The sequence below is a fragment of the Ceratotherium simum genome, chromosome 18, assembly GCF_057802395.1.
Source record: "Ceratotherium simum simum isolate JZ-2026a chromosome 18, ASM5780239v1, whole genome shotgun sequence".
Lineage (NCBI taxonomy): Eukaryota > Metazoa > Chordata > Mammalia > Perissodactyla > Rhinocerotidae > Ceratotherium > Ceratotherium simum.
In genome coordinates, this window is record NC_141917.1 from 56,871,625 (window position 1) to 56,898,756 (window position 27,132).

General features: G+C 61.1%; 1 protein-coding gene across 23 annotated transcripts in view; it reads right to left on the reverse strand.

Annotated features, from left to right (window-relative positions):
- Positions 1 to 56: 56 nt before the first annotated feature.
- MAST3 (microtubule associated serine/threonine kinase 3) overlaps positions 57 to 27,132 on the reverse strand; it is a 35,635-nt gene continuing 8,559 nt past the window's right edge. For 3 of the 23 annotated variants that reach the window (XM_087443542.1, XM_087443537.1, XM_087443539.1), the window contains 26 exons: positions 19,954 to 20,042; positions 19,803 to 19,875; positions 19,611 to 19,631; positions 19,010 to 19,088; positions 18,431 to 18,591; positions 18,174 to 18,249; positions 17,679 to 17,888; positions 17,493 to 17,594; positions 17,075 to 17,207; positions 15,568 to 15,629; positions 15,078 to 15,163; positions 14,124 to 14,332; positions 13,362 to 13,500; positions 10,124 to 10,256; positions 9,797 to 9,962; positions 9,222 to 9,323; positions 8,417 to 8,539; positions 7,476 to 7,585; positions 6,515 to 6,651; positions 5,736 to 5,980; positions 5,001 to 5,207; positions 4,496 to 4,722; positions 3,991 to 4,113; positions 3,384 to 3,520; positions 3,101 to 3,282; positions 57 to 2,108 (listed from right to left, as the gene is read on the reverse strand). In XM_087443542.1, the coding sequence (XP_087299668.1) occupies positions 1,576 to 2,108; positions 3,101 to 3,282; positions 3,384 to 3,520; positions 3,991 to 4,113; positions 4,496 to 4,722; positions 5,001 to 5,207; positions 5,736 to 5,980; positions 6,515 to 6,651; positions 7,476 to 7,585; positions 8,417 to 8,539; positions 9,222 to 9,323; positions 9,797 to 9,962; positions 10,124 to 10,256; positions 13,362 to 13,500; positions 14,124 to 14,332; positions 15,078 to 15,163; positions 15,568 to 15,629; positions 17,075 to 17,207; positions 17,493 to 17,594; positions 17,679 to 17,888; positions 18,174 to 18,249; positions 18,431 to 18,591; positions 19,010 to 19,088; positions 19,611 to 19,631; positions 19,803 to 19,875; positions 19,954 to 20,042 (3,865 nt within the window). In that variant the 3' untranslated portion in view covers positions 57 to 1,575. Of the gene's footprint in view, positions 2,109 to 3,100; positions 3,283 to 3,383; positions 3,521 to 3,990; positions 4,114 to 4,495; positions 4,723 to 5,000; positions 5,208 to 5,735; positions 5,981 to 6,514; positions 6,652 to 7,475; positions 7,586 to 8,416; positions 8,540 to 9,221; positions 9,324 to 9,796; positions 9,963 to 10,123; positions 10,257 to 13,361; positions 13,501 to 14,123; positions 14,333 to 15,077; positions 15,164 to 15,567; positions 15,630 to 17,074; positions 17,208 to 17,492; positions 17,595 to 17,678; positions 17,889 to 18,173; positions 18,250 to 18,430; positions 18,592 to 19,009; positions 19,089 to 19,610; positions 19,632 to 19,802; positions 19,876 to 19,953; positions 20,043 to 22,164; positions 22,225 to 22,555; positions 22,766 to 25,259; positions 25,272 to 26,741; positions 26,817 to 27,047; positions 27,080 to 27,132 lie in introns of those variants that run through there. The other 20 variants (XM_087443538.1, XM_087443541.1, XM_014781730.2 and 17 more) reach the window with 18 other exon arrangements.

Consider the following 27,132-nt stretch of genomic DNA (forward strand, 5'->3'; position numbering starts at 1 on the left):
ACACTCTTCCTTTATCCCTCTCTTAGCCCTTCACAAATCCAGACATGCACCTCCTCTTTGTAAATGTGGGCTTTTATTCACTGTCAGCTCCAGGGTGGAAGGAGGGAGCAAGTCATGCACAGCCTTGGTCTAGCTCCAACACTGGGCAGTGCTGGGCACGGGTCTCCAGGAGGTCTGCAGTGCCTGGAAGGTGCCCTCCCACGTGGGGCACGGCGATCTTGCCAGCCACCTCCAAATGGAGAGGTGGAGGCTCTGAGATGCCCAGTGGCCACCCAGCATCACGGGGAGATAGCTCGGGCTGGAGTCAGCTCCGCCTGACAGCAGACTCTCCATCCCGCTCCCCTGACGACAATGCCCACGACGGGCCTGGCTGCACGACTCTTGCCAGGTGACCGTGGGACATGTCTCTGCCCTTGCCAGGCCTCTGTTGTCTGTCTGTAGGCGGGGATGGGGACAGCTCCTGCTGTCTCCAGGCTGGTGGGGGAGCAGCCGTGAGCAGAAGCGCTTGGCACACAGGAGCTCTTCACAAGCACTCACTGGGATTAGTTCTGGAAACACAAGGAAACTGAGGCACAAAGTGGGGACGCTATTTCCCCAGAGCCACACAGTGAAGCCAGGATTCAAGCTCGGGCCCCCCTGCCCCCAGCTGGGTTTTCTTACTCGAATTTCATCCCGGGGAGGCTCCAAAACGACGGAAACTCCTGGGGGCGTTTCGGACACATCATGGTCAAGGGCTCACCTGGGTGTGCATCGGACACACGAAATCTTGTCCAAGGTGCACCTTCTTCCCCGGCCCTGCTAGTGTCCTTCAAGGCCTGTGCCTCCTGGGGCATCAGTGTTCCCCTGTGGAGTGGGTGACCCCTCTGCCTACATCTGGTGAACTCCTACTCATCCATCAAAGCCCTAGTTCCCACACCGCCTCCTCCAGGCTGAAGCCTGCAGGACTTGAGGCAGACTCTAGCAAGACTGGCCTAGGGATGGAGGCTATGACGGTGGGAAGTAGCCTTCAGAATCCAGCCCGTCATCGGGATTACTGTTTTACGGTGGAGGGGAACTGTTTACAGATGCTCCAAGTCATATCCAAACTGAGCCAGGACAAGTGAGCTGGGCTACATCCACTCAAATCAGTGGGTCTTGGGTCAGGGATGGGATCAAGTAACACAAACTGTAAAAAGTACAGAAAAACCAGAACACACGAATACACATGACTTGTTCAAAGTGCTTCCTTCTCAGCCCAGGGGGCAGGGTCTGCACACGGGGTCCCAGGTGCAAGGGCAGGACCCAGGCGGCCGCCTTCACCCAGCAGCTCTGTCTGGCTCTCGCTTATAAAAAGTAATAAATTAGTCGCAGGGATTTGCTGCTATTTACAAGGACAACCCCGTCCCCCACTCCTTCACCGACCGCCCGGTTGGCACCAGAACAAAGGGAGGCGCTGTCCCCTCCAGTGGGGACAGAGATGGCCTCTCACCGGCCAGGTGTCAGAGGCTGGTGGCTCAACCTGGTGTCACTTTACGGAAAAGACATTGCACAAAAAACGCACGACTGCCAGGCTGGGGGGGGGCCAGGTGGGAGGGCTTAGTCCTCCCCGGTGGGTCCAAGGGCTCCCAGCACGGCCTCGGCGCCCTCTACAGCAATCTGCGGCACCGAGGCGGCTGGCCCAGCGGTCTCCTCTGGTGGCTCGTCGAAGCTCACCTCCTGCACGGCCTCTTGCTTCTTGAAGGAGTCTCGGCGCTCGGACAGGTGCAGCCGCCGCATGACCACCAGCTCCGAGTCCGGCCCGCGGCTGCGGCGCCCTGGCTCCCCTTCCAGCCGCTCGCCCGCACTCAGCTTGTCAGCAGACTGGCCGCGGCGCAACCGTGGAGACCAGGTGGGCGCAGATGGGTGACCCGGCAGTGGCGAGGGTGAGCGGGGCGGGGGCGCGGGTCCAGGTGGGCAGGCCAGCGGGGAGGGTGGGATACTGCTGGTGGACTTGCGGCGGCCAGTCTTGGGGCGGGGTGGCCCGAGCTTGGCGGCCAGGCCATGCAGGGAGCTGGGGCGGGTGTGGCCAGTGGCAGCCGGAGAGGCAGGGCTGCTGGAGCTTGGGGATGCACTGGGTGGGGAGGCGGTGTCTGTGGGTGACAGGTGAGGGTCAGGGCCACTGGCCTCAACACGCCCTGACTAGAGACAGGCGCTGGGACCGAGCCCACCTGCCAAAGCCTGCGTTGTTCCCTGCGGCCACCCACCGTGCCTGGTTCTTCTGCATCCGCTGTTTGCACAGGGTATTGCCTTGGCTTAGATCTGGTGAACTCCTACTCATCCATCAAGGTCCTAGCTTCCATTCACCCACTTCTCACCTGATGACCCACCACTCACTGGGGCAAAGACACCTGTCCACGGTCCGTCCATCCAATGAGCAGTCCACCCACTGGTCCCAGGAGCTGTCCAACAAGGGTCCTGCCTCCTTGCCTGTGCCCACCTCCCCACCCCTAGGCCTCAGCCCCAGAGGATACCTGGTCCGAGGAAGGCAAAGATGGCACAGATACCCCCAGCCCCATGAGGTCAGAGTGGGCCAGAGGGAGCTAGGAGTCCCCAGGGGCAGAGTGGGCTTCCTGGAGGAGTGGCTCTGCGGTCCTTCTCCAGGAGGCCTTCCCGGCCTCCCCTCTGGATTGCCCCAGCCTGTCCCTCCCTCTAGCCTGACGCTAATCCAGTAGGGCTGGGGCTATCTGTCTGGCTGTGTCTCAGACTGGAAGCCCTCAGGGCTGGGCCAAGTCACCATCCTCTCCTGCTCCAGAGAGTCCTTCCTTGCTCTGCTCACATATCCTCCATGGCTCCCCACTGCCCCCAACTTAAGCCCAGCTCTTCAGCCTGACCCATCGCCCAAGGCCCCGGCCCCAGCCCTCCCCGCTGCTTTCACACTCCTCCTGTCTAGACTCCTTAGCTCATGATGTTCCCTCCACCGGGCACACCTTTCCCTACCTCCACACCTGGCACCGCAGGCCACCTCTTAGACTCCAGGTGTCCTATCTCATGTTATTCCATCCTCTACACTCTGCTCGCTGGCTCACAGGACAACCACATCCCCGAGGGCCCTTCCTCCCAGGGTGGCCCCTGGTGCACCCACCTGCCGGGGGCTCGGGAGCTGGGCTGCGGCAGGGCGTGGTCGGGCTGGGGGAGAGGCTGTGGGTGGGCGAGCCCGGGAGGCTCTCGCTGGACGACAGGGAGTGGTGGAGACCGGAGGAGAAGCTGCGGCTGGTGTGCAGCACAGACGACTGTTTTGAGATCTTCTTGAAGAGCGACTTTCGCCTGGCGGCGAGAAACCCGGATGCTTCAGAACCGGCTGCAGTGCCTGGGCACTGGGGTGTGCTGCGGGCCCCCTCAGAGCCCCCGTGCCGCTCGCGGCTCACCGGTCCTGGGTCTCCCGCCGGCGGCTCCGCTTGCTCCTGCGCACCATGCGGGCCTTGGCCACGTCCTTCCGGGCGGGGCCCACCTGGATGGAGGTGTCCTCCAGGGCCGTGGTGCGGAGGGAGACCTTGTGGCTGCTCTGCAGGAGGGAGGGCGAGGGGCCGCCTGTGGGCCTCCCATCCACTGAGATCCCGCCCACCCGCCCGTCAGCGCCCAGACCCCATCTGCCCACTTGTCCCCTAAGGGTCCGTCACTCATTGGGCCAAAGATACACATCCACCGTCTGTCCGTCCAGCCAGCGAGCCACCCACCCACCCTCCCACCCCCCAGTCCCCGGAGCTGCCCAACCAGGGCCTCCTCCCGGCCTGTGCCCACTGTCCCATCCCCAGGCCTCAGCCCTCAAGCACCCCAGGTCTGAAGGAGGCACAGATGGCTCAGATACCCTGAGCCCACAGGGTCGGGGGCAGGGGGAGGGCAGGAGTGGGGGTCCCCAGTGGGCAGGGAAGGCTTCCTGGAGGAGGGGCTCTGAGAGTGGTGTAGGGGCTGAAGAAGGATGCACGCCCTCCGCAGGAGCCCCGAGGATGGACGGTGGGGGCCACGGGGTCTGACCTTCAGTAGCAGCTCGACAACGTCCATGTGCACCAGCCCCAGGACCGACTCCCCGTTGATGTGGGTGATGAGGTCTCCAGCTCGCAGGCCTGCCTCCTGGGCCGGGCTGCCCTCCTCCACGCTCTGGGGGGGTGGGGGGGGTCAGTGGTGGGCTCCCAGCCAGCTGCTGCCTCCCACGCTGCCTCAGTTTCCCTGACCTTGGGGGCTATTCAGAGAGTGACCAGTGGGGAGGGGACGGTCCCTGGGCAGGGGAGAGGAGGCAACACAGCCACCATGTGCCCACCAGGGTCCCTGTCCCTCTCGCCCCACCCCCTCCTATAACTGACAGGGACGCAAAGACCCAAGGGCACCGGCGCCCCCCGGAACCCAAAGCCTCACGCGTGGGAGCGCGCACTCGCCTCCCAAGACCAGGAAATTCGGCTCCAGAAGAGAAGCAAGCGCCCTGCCAAGGCGGAGCCGGCCTCACACCAGTTTTGGTGGTGCCACCCACCCCGAGGCCACTCACCCAGACGACGTGGTGCACCGTGTAGACGTCGCTGTCGCCCATGTAGACGCGGATGGCCCGCAGGCTGAAGCCGTACTTCTTGCCCGAGCTGTGGATGACGACGGGGGGCCGCAGGCTGCCACACACGGGGGACGGGTCTCGGCTTGGAGAGGAGTCTCGGGACGAGGGGTTCGAGGAGAGCGAGCGTGGGGACAGGGGGCTCCTGAGGGGGCCGCCGCTGCCGTCATCTGCAGGGACGAGGATCGGGGAGCAGTCAGGGCACCTTCCCACCCGCCACACTGATGCTCTGGCCGCTGTGCTCCGATGCCCCAAGCCCGCACCCCCGCCGGCCTTTGCACACACAGTGCCCTCTACCCGGGATGCCAGCCACAGCCCGGCCTGGGTCCAGCTCCTTCCCCTCTCCAGGGCTCAGCCCGACATCGCCCGGAAGGAGCCCCTCCAGCCCCCCGCCCCGGTTAAAGGGACGTGGAAGACCAGCGAAGACCAGGCTGGGCCGGGGCGCTACCTGCCGTGATGATGAGCGACAGGGCAGACACCGAGGCCGACTTGGGCACGCGGCCCCCGCCGGGGGCAGCCCTGCTCTTCTCGGGGGCTGGGTCTCTCAGGCCCCCCAGGCGGCGGCCCCGGGCGGCATCCAGGGCCCGAGGTGTGGAGTGCCGGGCGCCAGTGCTGTTGCTTCGTAGGCGCGCGTGGCTGAGGGCGGCTGTGTCAGCTGGGGGGGGGGTGAGGGACCCCTCACAGGTTAGGGGCCAGCCTGCCCCCCATCGCATCACGGGGCTCCTCTGCCCTCAGGGGGCAAAGCCCCCTCCTCCCTGATCGGCAGGCACACAGTCCAGCCTCCTGGCCATCGCTCAGGCAGTTCCCCCTTCCTGCACACCCTTCCTGACTGCTTGCCCTGGAAAGCTCCACTCTTCAAGGCCCCTCCTCCAGGAAGCCTTCCCCTCACCGTACTCAGACCCCTAGCTCCCTCTCCTGGAGCTCCCCAGCCCATCCCTCGCTCCAGTCCCATCCCAACCCAATGAAGCTGGTGGTATCACCCCTAGACTGACAGCTCCTTGGGGACCAACCTAAGGCCTGAAGCCTCACTGGAGCCCTGGCCTCTCCTATCTTAAAGCCTTTGTTAGACAAGTGAGTGTTCTCTCTGGAGAACTCCTGCTCATCCTTCAAAACCCATCTCAAATAGTCCCTCCCCTAGGAAACTTTCCACAACACTAGCCCTCCCACCCTGGACCCCACCTACCAGAAAGGCTTGAGGGCTTGGGTGTCACCGGGGTGGCTGCCGGGGGCGGGTCAGGCTCCCCCAGAACGAAGATGGGCTTCTTGGGGCCCACAGAGGCTGGGCCGGCCCCCTCATCCTCTGACGAGAAGGCAAACTTGGGCATGGTGTCTAGGCTGATGGTGCTCAGGAGAGACGGGCTGGGGCCCCGCTCATGCTGGGACAGGGATGAGTGGCAGGAGGACCCGGAGGACGTCCAGGACCTCAGCCTGCAGCAGGGAAGAGGAGGAGTCACACCTCCCAGGCGCCCTCACCCCAGGATACCCAGTCACTCCTAGTGGCCACGTCTTCACTCTCAGCCTACAGTCAGAGGCAATTTGTGAATACAGGGTGAGTTCTCCCTGCCTGCTCCGTCCTCTGCGTCTGCCTGGAGAACTATTCATCTTTTAAAACCTAGTTTCCAATGCCCATCCTCTAGCAGACATTGATTATTTCTGTTCGGTCTGGACTTTGAAGGATGAACAGGAGTTTGTTAGCAAAGGGTATTCTGGGCGTTGGGAACAGTGCACGCAAAAGCCTAGCAGTGAGACGGTGCACAGCTGCTTTACATTCGGCATGCTTAGGAACGCAAAGTCAAAGCGAGTGATGATAGGGCCAGGCTGGCAGGGGTCTGACAAGCTGGCCAATATGTGTGACCCTTTTCCACTGGGCCACTGGGAAGCTCCTTCCAATGTCAGATTTTGTGGCTCCATCTCCCAGCAGGCTTGGAAGCTGGATCTGCTTATACTCTCCAGCCCACCTACCGGACATCAGTGCTTAGCCGGCGGCCGTACTCCCCCTCACTGCTGCGCTCCCAGCCTTCCTCCCGGTCCTCACTGAAGCTCCGTTCGGTGAAGGTTGGGGTGGGCTGGGCGGCCAGGAACTCAGAGCTGCTGTAGACCTGGGAAGCAGTACAAAATAACAGTAACAACAACGGAGCAGGCAGCCATGCTCATGGGGAGGAGCCGGCTTAGCTAAGCGATTCCTTCGTGCCTGATGCTTCCCTGGGAGATGCTTCCTCACAACCCTACTCAGCACAGCCCTAAAGACGGCAGACGGTGAGCCCACCGCGCAGAGGAAGACACTGAGGCTCAGAGGGGCCCGGCTACCAAGAGGGCCACAGCCAACGACCAGGACATCCTGCCTGGGGCCCAGGCCCACAAGCAGTGCCACAGGATTTTAATCAAATTATAAACAAAGGAAGAAACTTAAATTAAGCCTATGAGGCTATCGAATGACACCCAGCACAGCAGCACTGGCCACACCCACCCACAAGTGGACACAGCCCAGACGCCCGTCAACTGATGAAGGATAAACACAACGTGGTCCAGCCGCACGACAGAATAGCATTTGGCCATAGGAAGGGAGGAAGCTCTCACGCCACAACGTGGACGAACCTCGGAAACACTGTGCTGAGCGAGAGAAGCCAGGCACAAAGGGCCACACGGTGTGTGATCCCACTTATATGAAATGCCCAAAACAGGCAAACCCAGATACAGGGAGCAGATGAATGTTGTCAGGGGCTGGGGGAGGGGGAGGGGAAGTGACTGCTCATGGGGCTGGGGTCTCCTTTTGGGGTGATGGAATGTTCCAGAACTAGATGGAGGTAACGGTTGCACATTGTGAATGTGCTACATGCCACTGAATCATACATTTTAAAATGGCCAAAACCCAAACACCTTGCAGTGTTTCCTGAGCGCTAGCCACGTCTAGGGCTGGGCCCACCTTGCTGAACCGGTGGGAGCAGGACGAGAACTGAGGGATCTCTGCAGACGACTCCTCGTCGTTGGTCTCGTCGTCCTCCGAGCCCAGGTGGCAGTAACGCTCCGAGCGCGCTGTGGGAGGGAAGGGCGTGTACAGCCCACCTGATGCCAGGAGGTAGCCACGAGGGCTGTAGGGTGACGTGGGGAGGGCGTCCCAGGCGGGGAGACACTGTCAGGGCAAAGGCATTGAGGTGAAACCATGCCTGGTGTGTTTAGGGACCACAGGAGGCTTGGATAGCAGAGTATCGGCAAACAAATCCAAGCTGTGTCCCCAAAAGCTGTGGCACCATGGGTGGGAATTCTCATCTCTGAGCCTCAGCTTCCTTACCCTTGAGATAGGTCACTCAGAATTAGGTAAAACTGTGCACCTCGAATATAAAGTTTGTTTCTCAATTTACAGAAGAGGAAACAGATGCTCAGAGAGGACCTCTGACATGCCCAAGATCATATAACAAATTCTGGAGGTGGTGCTGGAAACCAAAGGCATTTATTCTATGTTTGGCTGGAGCCCCAAAATGGGAGAGGGAGACTTGTCTGAGCCCACCCACAGTGCCAGGCCCCCTGTCCTGTGTGACAGACAGGACTCCATGCCTGGTCGGGGACAGACACTCAGAAGGCTGCAGCTGCCGGGGGACCCCAGGCAAGGGCCTGCCACACTCAGTGCCTTGGTTTTCCCCTTGGATAACCCGAGGGAGTGCTGTGGCCTCATGAACCCAGACACACGGGAAATCCCGACAGGCCTGAGGGGGCTGCCGCAGACACGCCCCAGGTGCTCAGGAAGCTCCGGCAGGCGGAAGCTCCAGGCCCAGGCGTGGCGCAAAGCTTGGCAGGAGGCGCTGGCAGAGCCCCTCCCCGCCCCAGGGCGCTGTGAGACAGCAGAGCCCGCCCTGGACCCCCACGCACTGTCAAAGTAGCTGGTGTCGTCCTCGGCTTCGAGCTGCGGCACGAACTCGGCCTTGTGTCGCAGAAGCCCCGCCCAGTCGAGCGTCCAGAAGAAGGGGTGCTGCTTCACCTCGTGGGTGCCACCTGCGGACGTGCCCGCTGAGCACATGGTCCCCCTGCTGACCCTGTCCCCCCCCGGCCAATGTGAGCCAACACCCGGCCAATGCCCTTTAGGAGCCTGGAGAGGAGCCGCGCTGGGGCTCGACCCCGGCCCTGCTCTGCCCCTGCTGGATCCTGCGGCCCCACCACCCCGAGAAAACCAGAGCCTCGGGAGGGCTTCCTTCCCGTCTTTCCCATGTGTCTCGACTCCAGGGAGCAGAGGCGACAGTGTGAGGGGGTCCTGGTCCCCAACCTCAGCCCGCACAGTCCCCTCCTGTGGTGAAGCTTCATTATGAACAAGACCCACAGTGGCTGAATGACAGGTGGCTGTGTGAGTTTCAAACGGTCCCTTAACCACTCTCTAGGTGGCTAGGAAAACTGGGACAGTAGGATCTACTGGGTTGGGCCTTTGAGGATGTTAGGACACAGCCCCTACCATCCTTGCAGGCTCATATACTCACTCAGCCTCAGTGGCCCCTGTCTGTACCAGACTCAGCTACCTGCTATGCCTTCAAGATCTTGTGCTAGTTCCTGGTGAACTCCTATGCATCCTTCAAAACCCCAGCTCCAAGTCCCCCTCCTCCAAGCAGCCTCCCAGGTAGAACTTTAGTTTACCTCAGCCCCCATCCCCCCAACCTGGGCCCCACCCACACCTACACCTACATACCAGTGCCCAGACGGTCCAGTGGGCTCTGTCGGAGCAGCCTGGTGATAAGGTCCTGGGCATCAGCTGGAAGGGCCTCATCCCCCTCTGGCCACATGATCTCATCTAAAACAAGGGGAGGGAGTGACGGGTTGGGGACAGCCCTTCATAGCACCTCCCGCCACCTCCGCTCGCTCACTGCGCTCCAAGCCATCAACACACCAGGCCTGGTCCTACCTCACAGCCTTCGCTCTGCCCAGAGCACCTTCCCCTCTTCTATCTCCGTGGCTCCCTCTCGCTCCCTCAGGTCTTTGGTCACACGTGGCTTCAGTGAGGCCTCCGTGACTCACTGTTCAATACACCCCTGCCCGGCCCCTGCCCACTTCCTGCTCCCGTTCCTCCCTGGCATTTCTGGCCTCTGATTCTTCTATAATTTGCTTACTTATCTTCCCTGCTGTCCGTCCTGCCCTTGCCCGTGTCCCTGGTGCCCAGCCAGGGCCCGGCACATCGCAGGTGCCCAATCCACACAGGTAGGGGGATGGCTGCCCAGAGCCCAGTGGGGTCGAGACTCGGACCTGGGGCTAGGAGGGGGAACGCACCACTGGCCACCTGGCCAAAGAGTTCCTCGGGGGTATCTCCGAAGAAAGGCACGCAGCCCACCAGGAACTCGTAGAGGACGACGCCCATGGCCCACCAGTCCACCGGCTTCCCGTAGCCCTGGCGGAAGATTACCTCGGGGGCAATGTACTCAGGCGTCCCGCACACCTGGGCAGGTGGAAGAGGGAAACTGAGGCCAGCTCCCAGCCAGGACGAGGGGCGCGAGCGGCGGGGGCAGTCCATCCTCCCCCTCTGCTGCAGTCTCCCCGTGTCCTGGGGCTCGGGCTGCAGACAGAGGGGGGCGGCCCGCACCCCGCCCGTCCACACACCTGCTTGTCCACAAACTCCCGAGTGTCCTTCTCGATGTGGCCCTCGTAAAGGTTGGTGGCCATGCTCATGAGCCCGATCTTGGACAAGCCGAAGTCAGTCAGCTTGATGTGGCCGAGCGAGGTAATGAGCAGGCTGCGGGCAGGCGGGTGGTGCGCTCAGCGACGGCCCGCGGCGCCGGCCACTCCCACCGCCCCAGAGCCTGGCTCCACCCGAGGCCGCAGGCCCCGCCAGGGCGGCCGCCAAGCGGATCAGAGAGCGCCTCCTGTGCACATCCGCGTCCCAGAAACAACCAGCCGGTCTTGGGCAGTACTGCGAATTTGGCAAACATCTCTGTGCGCCTACTGGGTGCATATGGTGTTGCTAGTGAGCACCTATTGTATACTCCGCTGTGCAAAAATAAATTTGCTGGAATCACAGCATCTCCCCATTGTGTGTTAAAACATCTCCTGAACACCTGCTGGGGGATCTACGGTAGATTTTTGCACACACGTCCATTGTTTTGACAAACTAAACACTTTGCAAACACCTACTGTTTACCTCCCTTGTTGAAAAATAAACATGTCTCGAACACCTGCTGTGTACAGAAATATTCCTATGCCCCTCAGGAGTGCGCCATTTTTAAACTTGCACGCCCACCATGGACGCCACTGTTCCGTCTCCCACGAGCTCCAGCATATAAACGTCTTGTTAAGCGACAGAATCATCCACACCGTCTTTATCAAGTCACATTTTCAGGCACCTGATGGATGGGTACATCTGCCACTGAAAAATAGAGTTCTAGAGAACTCACTGTGTACATCCAAGTTGTCTGATGAGCCATTTATTTGGCACCTACTGTGTACCTCGACTCTATAAAGAAATAATTCTGTGCACCTGTTATGTGCATTTACTGTTTTTTAAAAATAAGGGACATTTCTTCAATAACCGCTGTGTATACCAGCTGCAGACAGAAACCTTCGGTGCAGCTCCCAGATGCGGCTAGAACCTTGAACATCTGGGCTCTGTGGCAGGCCTGGGGCCTCGGATGTCAAGACAGCCAAGGGTTTTGAGTTCCTACGGCATGCCCCCACATAAAAAACGGTCATTTCTTGAACAATGACTATATCTGCTATCCAAAAATGTTTTCCTTCTTACAAATGAAATGATACAATGCCTGGGATTTACTTCAAATCATCAATTTGGGGTGGGGGGGACCAAGGGGACACGGAGGAAATAGGACTGGCCGAGCTGTGGCTCAGCCACATTGGCGGCTGTGGAATCCGAGCATGGGCGTGGGGCACTGCACTCTTCTGTTCAGGGCTGAACTGTGTACCCCAAATTCACACGCTGTAGTCCTAAACCCCAGGAACTACGAATGTGACCTTACTGGAGACAGGGTCACTGCCCGTGTAATTAGCTGAGGTCAGACGGGGTGGGGGCCCTGACCCAATGTGACTGGTGTCCTCATAGAAAGGGGAGATCTGGACACAGATGCGCACAGGGGGAAGGCCGTGCAAGGATCAGATGACACGGCCACAGCCAAGGAACGACCAGAAGCCACGAGGGGCCTGGAGGAGGCCCTTCCCGGGCACCCTGAGGGAGCGCAGCCCTGCTGACACCTTGACCTTGGCTCTCTGGCCTCCAGAGCCATATAAGCCACCTGGTCTACGGTACTGGGTTATGCTGCCCTAGCAAACTAACGCACCTTCTCTCAACTTCTGGTGTATTTGAAATTTTCCAAAATGAAAAGGAAAAACTACTTTTCTCGAGCACCTACTGTGTGCGCCTCTCCCTCCCTCACCTTTGGGGTGGGCCAGCTTCCTGCCCCGTCTTGCAGATGAGGGTCCTGAGCTTGGGAGGGGCAGGTCTTGCCTTGGGGTTTGACCTAAGACACTGGGAGGACCCACCCCACCCCAGGATGATCCCACAGAGGCTTGATGGGCACAATCCTTAGAGTGTCAAGCACAGGCCCAGGTATACAGCAGGCACCAAATACACACTTGCTTGTTTTCTAAACCCCTTGCAAACTACAAGGTGCTCTGAAAACCTGCAGGGCTATCAATGCTCATGTTTATACCTCCACATGGCAAGTATCTCCATCTGAGGAAGGGGGGAGATACCTGCCCTGCACCTGGCACACAGTAGGAGCTCAGTGCATGCTGACCTCAAAATAAAAACTTTATCAAAAGACCGCTGATGTGTTCTGGGTCTGGCACATAGTCATCGCCTCGTAACTGTTGCTCTGATCACCTTATACACAGCTGGTGCCTAATAAATACATGCCAGCTAAAAAATATGCTTTCTAAACCCCAGAGAATCATCAGTGTGCCAAGAGTTAGTCATAATCTCATGTGGGCTCCTCAGAGTGCCAGCACAGGCTCAGGTATACAGCAGGTGCCAAATACACATTTGCTTTGTTTTTTTAAGCTACTCCCAAACTACAAGATGCCCTGAAAACATGCAGAGCTCTTAATGCCTATGTTTACACTTCCACACTGCAAGTATCTGGGAAACGTGTGGTTCTTGCCTCGTATCCAGGGGACACTCAATATACGGGCAGCCCTTTCCTCTGTACACAGCAGGGTGCTCAATAAATGCAGGATACAGTGCTTTGACTATTATGTAGGGGTTACAAAGCATTAAGAAATTATTCACAGTTACACTTGTGTCTCCCAGTCACCCACAGAGGATTTGGCATGCAGTAGGTGCTTACCAGATGCTAGAATAAAATAAACATCCCAAGGCTTTCAATAAACACGTTCTCTTTCTTTCTTGCCCACACTAATACATAGCAGATGCTCAAGACATGCAATCCCTTTCTTCACATACAAGGTCCCGCATATAGCTGGTGCCTCATAAGAGCATGCTCTCTGCCCTCGGGTGGCAGCAGCTCTGTGAGGGTGCAGTCCCCTTCCCCGAGCAGTTTGTGCATCCTAAGCGCACATTCTTTCTCTTTGCCTGGCACCACCTTCAGAAGTGCACTGTCCTTCCCCTGCATACAGGAGATGCGTATTAAGTACCCACACTCCTCTGTACACACCAAGTGCTCAACACGCGCATGTTCCCTGCCTTCCTGCCAGCAGCGGCCCCACCCACGCCAGCTGAATGCAGACAGGCGGGGCTCCTGCGCAGCCCGGCCCCGCCCCCACCCCTGGGCCCGCCCCTGCGCTGTCCAAGCCCCGCCCCTGCAGCACCCTGGCCCCACCCCCCCTCTGGGCCCACCCCCCACCTCCCCGCGGAAGCCTCACGCGGGCTCACTTGTCAGGCTTGAGGTCCCGGTGCACGATGCCGTAGTTGTGCAGGTACTCGAGCGCCAGCACTGTCTCGGCGAAGTACATGCGGGCCATGTCCACGGGCAGCGGGCCCATGTTCTTCAGGAGCGTGGCACAGTCGCCGCCTGCGGAGGCGAAGACGCTCAGAGAGGCCGCGGGCGCCCTCTGCAGCCGTGCCCAATGCCTTCGCACCCTCCCCCACCTGCTGCAAAGTGTCCCCAGTCTGTCCTGAGTTGGGGTGGGGAACCGGGCAAGGCAGCAGCTCTGTAAATGCAGCCCTTCCCCTGTACACAGCTGGTGCATTCTAAGTGCACGCTCCCTCTCCTTGCCTGGCAGCCCCTCTGTAACGGCACCTCTCTGCCCTGACCCGAAGGCTGGGCTCTCTCCTGAGCTGCAAACCCCATCCTGTGACTCCTTACCCGGCCACCAACCACCCTGGCCTCCACAGCCCAATCTCCCTCCCGTCCCTGCTCTGACTTCCAGCTTCCAGCCTCTGCCCATCAGTCCCCCTGTCTAGGATGGCCACCCTTCCCCTACCCCACAGGGTACCACCCTTACCCTCCTCTTTGGGCTCCCCAAGCCCCAACCTCCCAAGGCTGGGCCCCCCACCACAGACTGTGGGTCCCCCACGGCAAGGTGGGGCCCCATGGAGGACAGAGCAGTCCCCAGCTTGGTCAAAGGAGGGACTTTCTCCCCCGTCGGGGGTGAGCTCCCGTCGCTGGAGGCACGTGAGCCCCCGTGACCGCACCTTCCACATACTCCATGACCATGCACAGGTGGCGCCGGGTCTCGAAGGAGCAGAACATGCTGACCACAAAGGGGTTCTCGGCGAAGGTGAGGATGTCGCGCTCCACGAAGACCTGCTGGATCTGGTTGCGCAGCATCAGGTTCTGCTTGTTGATCTTCTTGATGGCGAAGCGCTGCCGGGTCTCCCGGTGCCGCACCAGGTAGACAGCCCTGGGGGGCCGGGTTCGCTGAGGCCTGAGATCCAGGCCCCAGCAGGCACTGGGACCTAACCTGGGCCCAGAACCCGCCCCGCCTGGCCTTTGCCTGTGCTGCACCCCACACCTGGGACACCTTCTCCCAAAGCAGCACGCCACGGGTTTAAGCCACCCTCCCTGGTGTCAATCAAATGAGCCAAAGATGGCCCCTAAGTTGTTTAGTTCCTCACTGCAGACTGGGACCAGTTAGCTCAAAGCCCACTGGCACCAAACTCAAATTGCTTTAAAGACAGCCCAAATAAGCAGATTCTCAGCCCTTTGGAGCCTGCTGCCTCTGCACAGCCGGTGAGACTGCACCGAACATCTCCCAGCCATAGACAAGGTAAGTCCTGGGCCCCAGACCCCCTGACCCACAGCCGCCCCCCCCCCCCCGCCGCTGAGTGCCTGGACTCATGAGCCCCCTCTCCAGGCCCCTCTGGCTGGTCTTATGCCCTGAGGGACTCCCCTCTCCCACCCCCACGCAAACCTGTCAAAGTGGAGCTCAAATACTGCTCGCTGCCCACTACTGCCACCGTGTGGTCATCTTCAGCCTACACATCCCGAGAGCCCTCTGCCTGCAGCAGGTAAGGGCCTGGATCCCAGAGAAGCCCACTTCCCTCTGCAGGCCTCAGTTTCCCTGTCTGCACACTCAGGGGCTGCCGGGGACTCAGCCATCCCCATGGGCACCTGAGAAATGGGTCTGTGGGGACCCCAGGACTCACCCATAGGCCCCGTTGCTAATGAGTTTGATGGTCTCGAAGTCGCTCTCGCATGGCTTCCTCCGTGAGGCGCCGACCAGGGCACGGCTCTGCAGGGCAAGGAGGCTCAGGAGCCTGCGCCACCAAGAGCGGGTCCGGCTCCTCCTGCCCCCTAGTCCCAACCGCTGGTCCTGGCGCCCGATGCTTCTTCCTCCCTCCAAAGTTCTCAAACTCAGCTTCTGAGTTTCTGAGTTTTTGCCCAAGCTGCATCTTCCTTCCACAAAACTCCTACACATCCTCCAAAACTCCCCTTTCCAGCGCCCCCTCCAGCCCTGCCCTGCCCAACCTCCACAGCAGGGCAGTCTCACTTGCCCCCACCTTCTCCCCAAAGTCACAGGCATTTGTTAAGCACCTACTATATGCAAAACCTCAGCAAACCCAGCCCCTCCCATGGCCGCCTGGTCTACACTGAAAAGAACAAGACAGGTGGAGGCACCAAAGCTCGGCGACTTACCTCCGGGCACTCGGGGGCTGGTGGCTGTCCTCCATCATCGAGGTGACTCAGAGGCACCATTTCTGCAAGATGTGGGAGGAGCCTTGAATGGAACCTCCATGCCCTGCCCCGCCATCACCCAGAGATTTCCAGAGGCCTCCAGGGCCCATCCTGGGCTGGGGACGCAGTGCTCCCTTGACCAGCTCCCATGACACTGTCATTGAGTCCCTACTGTGTCCAGGTCTCTGCCAAACCCAGGAGGCTGGACCGAGCAACAACTGAGGAACATTCTAGAAGGGCTAGTGGGAAGCCCAGGTTCCAGAATGCTCAGCCGTCATCCTGGCTCTGAGCCCTGGGCCTGTGAACATGGGCTGTGACGCAGGCCCTCTGGGTCTTGGCTCCTAACATCCTCCTCAGCTCAGGGCACAGCCCGGAGAAGCCCCCTTATTTTCCGGCCCCAGAGCTTGACAGAGGGGTGGCCCCGAGTGAGTGGCCAGTGAACGTAAGCCATGATGGTGGCAATGAAGACAGTGTCTTGTGGTCACAGAGCAGGGCTGGAGTGGGGTGGTGGAGTCTCAGGACTGAGGGTCCCCTCCACCCTCAGTGGCCCCCAGGGTGCCAGGCAGAGGGTCTGCCCCCACGGTCTCAGCTGCCACCTGTCTGGCCACCTCCCGCCTCCACTAATACCTGGGCCACCCACAGTGCCACCTGCACTATCTTCACTGAACAGACAGGAGGACGGTGGCGGCCACATGGCTAGTCCACAAGTGGTCCGGTCTCAGCATGGCTGGGTCTGAACCCTGCTCAACCTCATCCGCCCAGAGCCTCAGTCCCTCCAGCTTTAAATGGGGGCAGCTGCAGCCCGGTCCCCGGGTCAACACAGCAATGACGCCCGACGGACACTGGCAGCGTGGCTAGGCCCTGGAGTCCTCCCTGCCAGCTCCAGCCACACCCCCGCCCGCGGCCTTGCCTCAGGCCTCTGCTGTCCCCGTCCCCCAGATCTGCACCTGGTCCCCCCATCCTCCAGGCCCCAGTGTGCACACCACCTCCTCCCAGAGCCTCCCCGGACTGGCCCGGTGCCCTCAAGCTCCAGCTCAGTGCCCCTGTCCCGGCTGTGTGGCAAGCTCCTGACCAGGCTGGCCGCGCCCACGGGCTGCCCTGGCCCACTCCGAGTCCCCCCTGGGCCACAGTCACATGAAATGGGGACAGTGCTCTGCGAACGTGCAGGACCACGTGGAGGCCAGTGCTAACGGCGGGCCCTTGGTGTCCTGGCCCACGTCGACTTGGTATTTGAGGACACGAGGCTCCAAGGCCCTGGCAGGTCAGGGCGTCTGACTCACGGCCACCTGACCCCAGAATCCCTGGCACTCGCCCCACAGCGGGCCCCCAGGCGGCTGAGAGCAGGGCCGCAGAGAGACGAAGGACAGTATGGCGGCTCTGGAGTTGCATGGGCCTGGGTTGGAATCCCGGCTCCACCCCAGCCCCTCTTCGGTTTCCTCTTTTCACCTCCCGCCCTACCCCAGCTTACCCTCGAGGGGGTCCTTTGCCAGGCCCAGCTGCCCAATGATGTACCGCGGCAGGTCGGTCTTGATGCCCTGGTCCTCGCGGGCCTGGCCCTCAGCAGCCTCCAGCAGGTGGTAAAACTCCTCAGGATCAAACTCCTGGGGTTGCAGAGGGGTTGGTCAGTCAGGCCTTGGTCCCACCTCAGGGCCTTTGCACATGCCATTCCCTCTGCCTGGAGCACCCTCACCAGGGGCTTCAACTTGTCTCCTAGGTCTCAGCTCTTGGCCCCCTCTCCAGGAAGCCCACCCCAGCCTGGCGACATGCCGTGTCCCTCTCAAAATCCTACGCAATGGGAACTGTCTCTTCTATCCCAGGAGGACCATCTGGGACCCGACCTCAGCTCTGCCAGGACCCTGCACCCGGCCACACGTGAAAACACGCACCAGGCACTCCAGGAGCCTGGCTGGCCGCGAGATGATGATCAGCAGCTTCCGGACCAGCTGGACGATGAAGCCGACCTCCTCGCTGTCCGAGCGCTCGTGGGCCTGGGGGCAGGTGGGTGGCGCGTCACCCGCAGGCCTGTGGTCCTGCCCGGTCCCCCCCGGGGCCCCGCCCGAGTACCCACGCACATCCTGCAGCAGCCTCTCCAGCTTCTCCTGCATCTCCAGGAAGTAGCGAGAGGTGACAAGCGCCTCGCCTGACTTGGCCAGGCAGTCGCGGGCCAGCTCGATGATCTGGTGGTGGATGAAGCCCAGGACGCCGTCAGCCAGTGCCAGCCGGGCGCCGGGCGAGAAGGAAGCAAGGAAGTCCCGCAGGCGGCCCTCCATCTGCGCCGTGGCCTGGGCAGGGTGAGAGAGGACGCGACGACCTGGTCACTGGACAGGGCTGGGGAGCGACATGCGCAGAGGGGGACGGGAGAGACAGCTGGGGAGGGAGAGGGGAGGTGATGATGGGGCCCGTGGGGTTGGACAATCGGGGGGAGAGCAACATGCGCAGACCAGGGGGCTTGAGACAGAGACAGACAGAAGTGGACAGAACGACGGAGGAGGGACACAGCCAAGAGGACAGAGAGGGACAGCAACGTGGAGGGGAGTTGGGCCAGCCCAGCGCCGGGCGCCGCCCACCTTGGGGAATCTCTCCCGGTACACGTGATTCATCATGACGATCTCGTTGTCGAAGGTCCCCGTCGTGCGTCCCGGGCTGGGGAGGGGGGTGGTCGTCTTGTGACATGGGACCTGAAACCCAGCCCAGGGGAGGGGGCTGGGCCAGGGCTGAGGACCAAGGGCCAGAGGCCAGCCTCGGGCCGGGTCAGGGACAGAGGTGGAGGTCCCAAAGACAACCCAGGGAGGGGCTGGGGCTGGGGCCAGAGGTCGAGGCCCACCTGAGGCTGCGGGAGCGGGGGCGAAGGCGGGGTGAGCGGTGGCCGCCCTCCTCGTCAGCCATGCTCTCTGAGCTGCGGAAATGCTTGGACAGGAAACACAGTTCGTCTGGTGTCGGTTGGAAAGGAAGCTGGTGGAGGCGTTCCCGGGAGGATGAGCTCGACTAGCAGGAGGGTATCAGGGCCATGGTCAGCGCCACAGCCAGGACCCCAGCATTACCCTTCAAGGCCCAGGCTGCCTGCTGGTCATCAGACAGTAGCACTCTCCTGCCTGGCTCCTATGCAGCCCTCAAAACCCCAGCTCTGATGCCCCCTCCTCCAGGAAGCCCTCCCTGCCTGCTCCCTTGGCAGACCCCCTCTCGTCAGGCCCTGATCCCACAGGCTGGAGATATCTGTATACCCCAGACTAGGGGCTCCTTGGGGGCTAGGCTAGGTCCTCTCAGGGACCCCCACATTGCCCAGAATGGGGATGTTTGCTAACTGGACGACTATCAGACACCTTGAAAAAAACCAAAGACACACCCCCCCACCACCACCACCTCGCACCCGCCTTTCTGCCCGCCAACTTGGGACTGTGGGTACCGAGACGGTGGAGCTGGGCGTGTTGGTTCCATAGCCAGAAGACGGGAGGGATGCGAGGGACCATCTTCTGCCGTCAGCCCTAGAGAGAAGAACCAGAAGGGTTGGAAAGAAGGCATAGCCCCTGCGGTGTGTGAGGACCGAGGGTGGACACTGGGGTGGGCTGATTGTGGCCCCGTTGGACAAAAGACCTTCTATAAAGCCAAGGACAGGGATTCTGGGTGAGCAAGTCCACTACATGTTTTCTCCTCGTCCTTCAGACGCCTCCTCCGGGAAGTCCTCCCTGACTCCAGCTGCAGGGCATCCCCCATCAAAGCTGTGATCTCTCTGAGCTGCAGCTGCTAAAGTACATGCTGGCTGTCCCCACCAGAGAGGACTCCCTGAGGGCCAAAGTCCAGCCTCCCATTCCTAGGCCCCCAGCATAGGGCACGGCACACAGCAGGCGCTCAAAAGATGTTGTTGAATGAATAAGTGACATTTAAATGCCTGGCACACAACAGGTCCTCCACCAGCTCTTGTTAAGTGAATTCATGATTTTTAGTGAATTAAAGATTCTTGGACCAGCCGCGCCGCCCTCCTCCTCCCAGGGACTCGTAGAAATTACCTGTCCGTGTGCGGGACGTGGCTGCGGAAGGCCATGCGTGTGCCAGAGGCGGAAGCCAGAGGGAGAGACCACCGCAGGGCAGGGGCCGGGGAGGGGAGAAGGCGAATGAGGAGGCAGGTCCAGCCACCAAGCGCATGCCTGGCCCCTCACCAGTGCTGCCGATGCCATCTCCCACAGCCAGGGCCCACTCACCTCCGGGCAAAGGGGAAGCTGACGGCAGACGCAGCTGAGAAGGTCCGGGGACTATCCAGGGGGCTGCTGCCTGCTGAGGAAGAGGCGGGGAAGCCGGGTCAGCGGGAGTGGAGACAGGACGCTGTGCCCACCCGCCTGCCTTGGCGCTCACCAGTGGGGACCGACAGAGGTGAGAGGGGCCGGGAAAGGGTCGGTGAAGGCGTTCCCACCACCAGGCTCTTGCGGTTCCCGCTGCGGCAGCTGTGGGCGAGGGGGGGACAAGGTCAGGCGCCGGCCCAGGCCCCGGGCGCAGAGGACCGCGTGCCCAGGCCCCGGGCGCAGAGGACCGCGTGCCCAGGCCGCAGCACATGCACGGCTTTGGGGCAGACGGGCGGTGGGCTACGACTCCTCCCACTCTGCTCCCCACTGGACTCCCCCACAGCCCTCAGCCCAGGCTTCAAGGCCCAGCGGGGTGTCAAATTTGACAAATATTATCTATCATTAAGACTACTGCTCTCATTGTGACCATCAGTGGTGGCACGAAGTGCTTCGGCCTCCTGGTGGACACTGCACTCAGCCAGCAGCCCCCGCCCACCTTCTCAGGCTGCTGTGTTCTCCGTTCCACCCTCACACCTCTGCCCACTCAGGGCCGCTGCCCGGAGCACTGGCAAGTGATGCAGAGGATGGAGAGGACCCTCGAGCCCACTGCGGGGGTGGGGCAGGCCCCCACTCCATTCCATGCCCCCTCTCCCAGGGCCACTGACCGAATCTCTCGGCAACCTACCTCCCCAAGATCCCCCTAAAATGCCAGTCTCACCCTTAAAAGCTCTAAAGTCAACATCCTTCACAGTTGAGTCCTGTCCTTCCTGTTCCAAACTCCTGCCCACACATTTTCCTCCCTCCATCCCAGCTCTTCTGGCTGCCAGACCCCTGGCCCAGGCCACTCCCACCCTTGCCCAGCCTCTCCCACCTGCACCCTAGCCCCAGCCCCTGCCCTGGCAGAGGAAGTCAGGAGAGACACAATCCACCCCCCCCCGCCCCGGCAGTCGCCCAGCAACCGCTCTGTGTGCTCGACAAGTGCAGCAGCCCACACGCCCCAGCCACCAACGCAGCTCAGCCGCGGGCGAGCTGCCTGCACAGGGCATGGGGGATGACACCTCGGGCCTCGAAGGGCCAGGAACAGTGTCCCAGGCAGAAGGCACAGTGCAGGCCACGGCGGGGGAGAGCACAGTCAGCAAATGACCAGGGCAACAAGGAAGGCGGGCAGGGAGGACCTGTCCATGGTTCCATGCGTGGCTGCCTCTCCAAGAGTCTGGCTGTTGCAAAGTGCTGGGAAGAACCGATGAAGCCCACACACAGTGCTCAGCCTCAGGCCTGGGCGACTACCGCAGGTACAGATATCATCATTTTTCTCCCAACCACGCTCACGGGCCCTGGCGTGCACGGCGGGAGCGCAGGCAGTGCCTCCTCAGAGAATTAAACCACCACCATTTGCCCATCCCAACAAGCCAGGAGGTAGGAGACCAGCTGCACCCACTTCCCAGCCTGGGAAACTGAGGCCACAGATGTCACCAGCCACAGGCACTGTCCTCTAGTCTGAGGCGCAGAAGCAAAAGTGAAACCCACAGGTTCCTGCAAAACTTCCTGCCAACTCCACCCCCCCACCCCCACCCACCAGTCCTCAGTCCTACATCCTCTCCCAGCCCTCACCTGGCTCCTCTCGCCCAGGCCGCACCCACTACATCAGTTTTCACTTCCAACCAAATCTGGGAAAAACATTTGGCCACCTCTCTCCTGCTTTCAGGAGGGGCTTTCTTGAAAACAGCCAAATCTACGGTCTGAAATGAGACTGGGCATCATCTGTTCACTTCCTAAGTATCTAATGAGCGCTGACTATTTGCTCAGCCCTCCCTGGAGAAGGCCCAGGATCCCGAGAAGCTGCCTACCCATTCAATAACCACCAGTGTGGTACAACAGAGAATGAGAATACGACACAAAACAGAGTCCTGAGGCCAGCTGCCTGCACCCAATCCCTGAGGTGCCCATAAGGCCTCTGTGGCTCCCCAGAATCTGGGAGAAGAGTCTAAGCCCTGGACTTGGCATTCAAGGTTCTTCCGCGGCTGGTCCCACGACCAGCCTTTGCCTGGGCTCCCCTCTCAGAATGCGCCAGTCCAGCACGGATGAGATACCCAAGCACAGAGAGGTTAAGGAACTGCCTGAGGTGACACAGCCGGGCAGTGGCTGAGCTAGAATCTGAACCCAGGTCCGGTAGAGCCCACAGCCCTCACTTAGCCTCTCTGCTTTTCAAAAGGGGAAACTGAGACTCCAAGAGTCTTTGCTCTGGGACTGGGAAACACCATGATGTGCACTCCTGACATCCCACCTGCAACAGCCTCCTGCAGCAAATATTTGCTTCTGAACCAACGTTTCCGCTGACTGGGCCCTAGGGACAGAACAGCCTCAGTTTTTCCACGAAGCTCCTCCCCAGGTCTGTCTAGCCCCAGAGACCCAGGTTCGAATCCTGACTCAGTCCCAACTCCCCCTGCCTCTGTCACCACCGCAGCTGCGACCCCGGCGGACAGACACCCCAGTCCGGGTAAGGAGAGGCAAAAGGAGGGTGCCTGAGACCCCAGGGGATCCCCCGATCCCCAAAGCGTGCTCCCCCTTCCTCCTACGCCGCACACAGTAGCCCTCGCCACGCCGCCGGAACGCACTTCTGGCAACTCGTGTCTGCTCGGCCGGGCGCCGCGCCTTTGCCCGCGCGGGCCCCCTACCTCTTGGAGCGCTGCAGCAGCGCGCCCTTGGCCAGGCGGCTCCGGTGGCCGGGCGCCGCCACCGCCGTCCAGTAGCTGGGGTCGGACATGCTGCTTCCCTTTGTGCCACCGCCGCCGCCCAACGCCCGGGAAGCGCGTGGGCGCAGCCGGCGGCGGCGGGGCGCGAACCTGCGCGGCGGGGTCGGCCCCGGGAGCCCGGCAGAGCGGGCCGGGGGGCGCGCCGCGGGGCCGGGGTGGGGGGCCAGGAAGAAGCGCGCGCCCCGGAGCGCAGCCGGGAACCCCGCCCAGGCGAGCGCGGGGGCGGGGCCTGGCGGGGGCGGGGCCTGGCGAGCGACGCGGAAGCGAGGCCGCCTACCCGCGTGGCGGCCAGTGGGCGGGGCGTCGTCAGGGCCGCGGGCGGAGGGGCGGGGCGTCGTCAGGGCCGCGGCGGAGGGGCGGGGCGTCGGCGGCACCAGGATATCGGGACTTGGGTCCCATCCCTCCAAATGTAAATCCGATGACGCCCCTCTCTCCCCGGGGCTGACCCCTCCTGAGTGCGGCACTCGAGACCCACGCAGCGGCCCGGCCCGGCTCCCGCTACCGCACCCACGCTGGCTCCACTCCTTGAAATGCCCTTCCTGCCTGGCAAAATCCAGCGTCCCCTCCTCCAGGAAGCTCTCTCTAGTGTCTGTCCGGTTCTGTCTTCCCTCGGCTGGGGGTCCTCGGGGTCCTAGCATCTCCCAGCACTGGACCGGCACGCCTGTCTGTGTGACGGAGAAGGCCATCAGCCTGGCTACAGTCAGGAAGCAGACGCCTGATTTCACTTCTCAAGCCTCAGTCTTCTTAACTGTAAATGGGAAGAGAACGGGGCTGACCGGCGCCTCCAACAGTGCCTGTAAACGGTGAGTGAGTGTTCGCATCAGGCTGAACTCCGGGCCTCTGTTTCTCTACGTACACGTGACCCTTCATGAAAATGGAATAGAACCGAGGCACAGAAAGCACCTGGGACAGGGCTGGGGCACGGTAGTGTTCACTGCGAAGGAGCAAAGTCTCACACGGTGGGCAGTGAATTAATGCTTCCTCGTCTCACGACAGCCCCAGCCCCTTCACAGGCCCCGTGACACTTTGGGAACAGGCCCAGGACTGATGCTGGACCCCGGCCCCGCATCTGAGAAGAAGCGACTGAGGCACCGAGTGGGTGCTGCTGCCCACTGTGTAGCCCTGACCCTGCCCCCGTCCCTCTTGCCACCGATTTTGCTTCTTAAGCCTCTCTCAGATTCCCCACCCTGTCCCCTCCATGCCCAGTTTCACTCTCAGGTGCCACGCCCTGTGGCCCAGACACCTACTGGGTATCTCCCCAGGAATGCTCTCCAGGTCCCCCAGACCGGGGCTCAAACACCCACATCTGGCCATTCATTCACTCACTAAATGCTGATTGAGCCCCTACTGTGTGCCTGCCCTTGTGCTGAACCCTGGGGACACAGCGGGAACCAGGTCACCAATAATCCCTGCCCTCAGGGCCCCCGGTATGGTGGGGGAGGCAGAGAGTAAACAGAAAACAAGTAAATGAACAAGTTAATTTCAAACACTGAAGTTGAGGGAGGAAAAGAACACGGTAACACTGGCAGAGGACAACTTCAGCCCAGAGGCCTCTCTGAGGAGGTGACACTGCAGCCAGCCAAGACACTGAGAAGGAAAAGGAGCCAGCCACGGAGGAGTGTCCCAGGCATAGCTCGTGCAAAGGCCCTGAGGCAGGACTGAGGGGAAGATGCCAGGAGGGCTACGCATGCAGGCCCCGTGGGTTGCGGGAGAAGTGCAGTGTTACTGTAGGAGCAATGGGGAGCCATGGAGGACATGGGAGCAGGGGAGGGGTGTGACCTGGTCTGTGTGACCTATGTCTGTAAACCACCCCCATGTCTGCCATGGGGAACAAGAGCTGTCAGGGGCAGGAGTGGAGGTGGCGGGAGGCTAGTGAGAGGCTGTAACAGGGTCTGGGAGGGAGACACTGAGGCCTGGACCAGGGTGTGGCTGTGGAGAAAAGTGGGTGGATTCTGGACCTGTTTTGAGGCCAAGGGACAGGCCCTGCTGGGGGGTCAGATGTGGACATGAGGATGGGAATGGTCACCTACCACCCTCAGGTGTTCAGCCTGAGCCACATGCAGGGGACAGAGCCTCCTGTGGAGGAGGGGAATTCGAGGTCCTACAGGTCTGGGGACCCAAGTGGGGATGACACCACATCTTGTGTCACCATTTGCTTGCAGGCTGTGCCCACGAGCCCCCCTCCAGGTGTGCGGGGGACACTCCTTCACACAGTTGGCAAAGGAGCTGCCCCGCATCCCACCGTGGCTGCCCCTGCACCGCCCACACGCCCCCCACTACGCCCCTGTGCTGGCACGCCCAGCGGCAGCTTCTCCCACGCCCCGCTGGCTTCAGTTCCTCCTCTGCACAACAGGGCCGCAGCTGACAATCCAGAGGGCCTGTGGCCACGGCAAAGGCCTCCCGGGACAGGCCGGCTGAGCCCAGCCCCTTGCCCGCCAGGCCACGCCCCTCCCCTGCTCACACCCTCCACGGCTCCTCACTGCTTTCACAGCAAAACCACAGTGCCGGGTGACCCCTTGCCCAGATTCGGGTCCTCACGCTGTCTGTGACTCGGACTTTGCCTCGCTCTGCTTGTGCTGGTGACTGCGTCAACAGCGGAGCCCCAAGGGGGCATACAGACCCCCACCCCCGACCCCGTCTTTGACCACCCTGGCCCTTCCCACCTGCCCAGGCGCTGCCCATGCCCCTCCCAGCCCCATACCCTGTATGGCTCCCAGTGCCCTCGGCAGAAAATCCAAATCCTTCCTATCCCTGGCATGCAAGGCCCCAGAGGCAACACTCCTCCGACAATGCTGTTCCCACCAGGAACAGCCTCTTGGTCGCTCCCCTGTCCACGGGGGCCCAGCTCAGGGCCTTCTTCAACTCCCACCACCACTGGCGGAGCCCTCCCAGCTGCTGCCCATTTCTCCATGCCACAAGCATTAACTGGGCACCTGCTGCACACCAGGCCCTACATGAGGATACAGGATGACTGGGACAGATCCAGGTCTGGCCATCAAGCGGTGAGAAACCTCTGGGCGAGAAAAACAACCCAATAATCACACAAGAAAACATGGAACTCACACCCTGGACAGGGTCCAGATGAGGGAACTGGACGGGTGTAATGGATGTCACTGGGGCCTGGGGCCTGGTGGTCAGGGAAGGCTGCCCATCTGAGGGCTTGATGGAGACTTGACAAACGAAGGAAGGAGGCAGTGGAGCTCCGGGCAGAGGGGACAGCAAGTGCAAAGGCCCTGAGGCTGGATCAGCTTGCATTCTGGCAGCCCAGGAAGCACATGGCTAGAACAAGGTGAGCAAGAGGGAGACGGATGGGGAGGAGGTAGGGGGGTTTCAAGGGCCGGACCCAGGGGGCCAGACTCATGGGGCTTTGGAGGCTGGGGGACAAATGTAGGCTTATTCCTCGGGGGCTTGGACCAGAGGAGGCAGGGGCCCCTTTCCTTGCCTGGCCCAAGGTGATGTGGTTCTGCTGCCCCCTGGTGGCAAGTGAGGCAGCCCACTGGCCTCTGCTAGAGCCCTGAACACTCGGCCTCCATTTCTTACTGGTAGAACTGGCTCAGCTGCTCTCCACAGGTCCCTCCCCTCAGCCTGTTCTCTCTTGGGGTTGAAGCCAAGGACCTAGAATCAGATCTGGGCTGACACTCTTTCCCAGGTGTCCCTAGACAACACACTGTGGTCTTAAGCCTCAGTTTCCTCCTCTGCTAAATGGGGGCAACAGCAGGCCCTGCCTCCTATTGGACACCACAACCTGGTCCAGGACCCACCATCTCCTACCCCGATGTTGCCCTACTCATCTTCCTGCCTCTGCCACCTCCACTCCTGTCCCCTGTCCCTAGAAGACCTTTCTTCCCCCAAGGCAGCCACAGAGACTTTAAAAATCTCAGTCCTGCCTCAGGACCTTTGCACATGCAGTTCCCACTGCCCAGTGCCTCTTCCCCTAGCTCTGCCCAGGCCTTGGCTCAAACATCACCTCCCCAAAGAGATCCCTGTTGAATGTTCCTCGTTTGTCCACTCACCGGTTCATTGCCCACTTCCCGAGAGCTGACTGAGAGCCCATGTTCATCTTGTTCATTGCTATGCCCCTAGCACCTGGCACACAGTAGGTGCCTACCTGATGAAGGTAACTGCCTGTTGCCCAGCACCCAGTGTGGGCTTCAAATTGTTCTCTCTTTTCCCCATTAAGGGCCTGTGGGAAGAGTCTGAGCAGCTCATTCATACTAAGGTGTAAATGACTGATGGGCCATCAAATTCTAGACATCACTGACACGTGCATCTGTCCCCTCCCTGAACTTTTGCTCAAGCTGTGCAAGGAGCCCAGAATATTCCCTCCAGTGACCTGCCAGTCACAGAGGGTGGCTCAAACCCTCAACAGACTCTGGCGGCCAAGCTGGCCCTGATGCTTGGCCTCCAGATGTACTGAACCACAGAGGGCATCTCCTCTCTGAGCCTTAGTTTCCTCAGCCGGGAACTGGGGTCAGGGAGTGCACCCCCTTCAGTGTTTC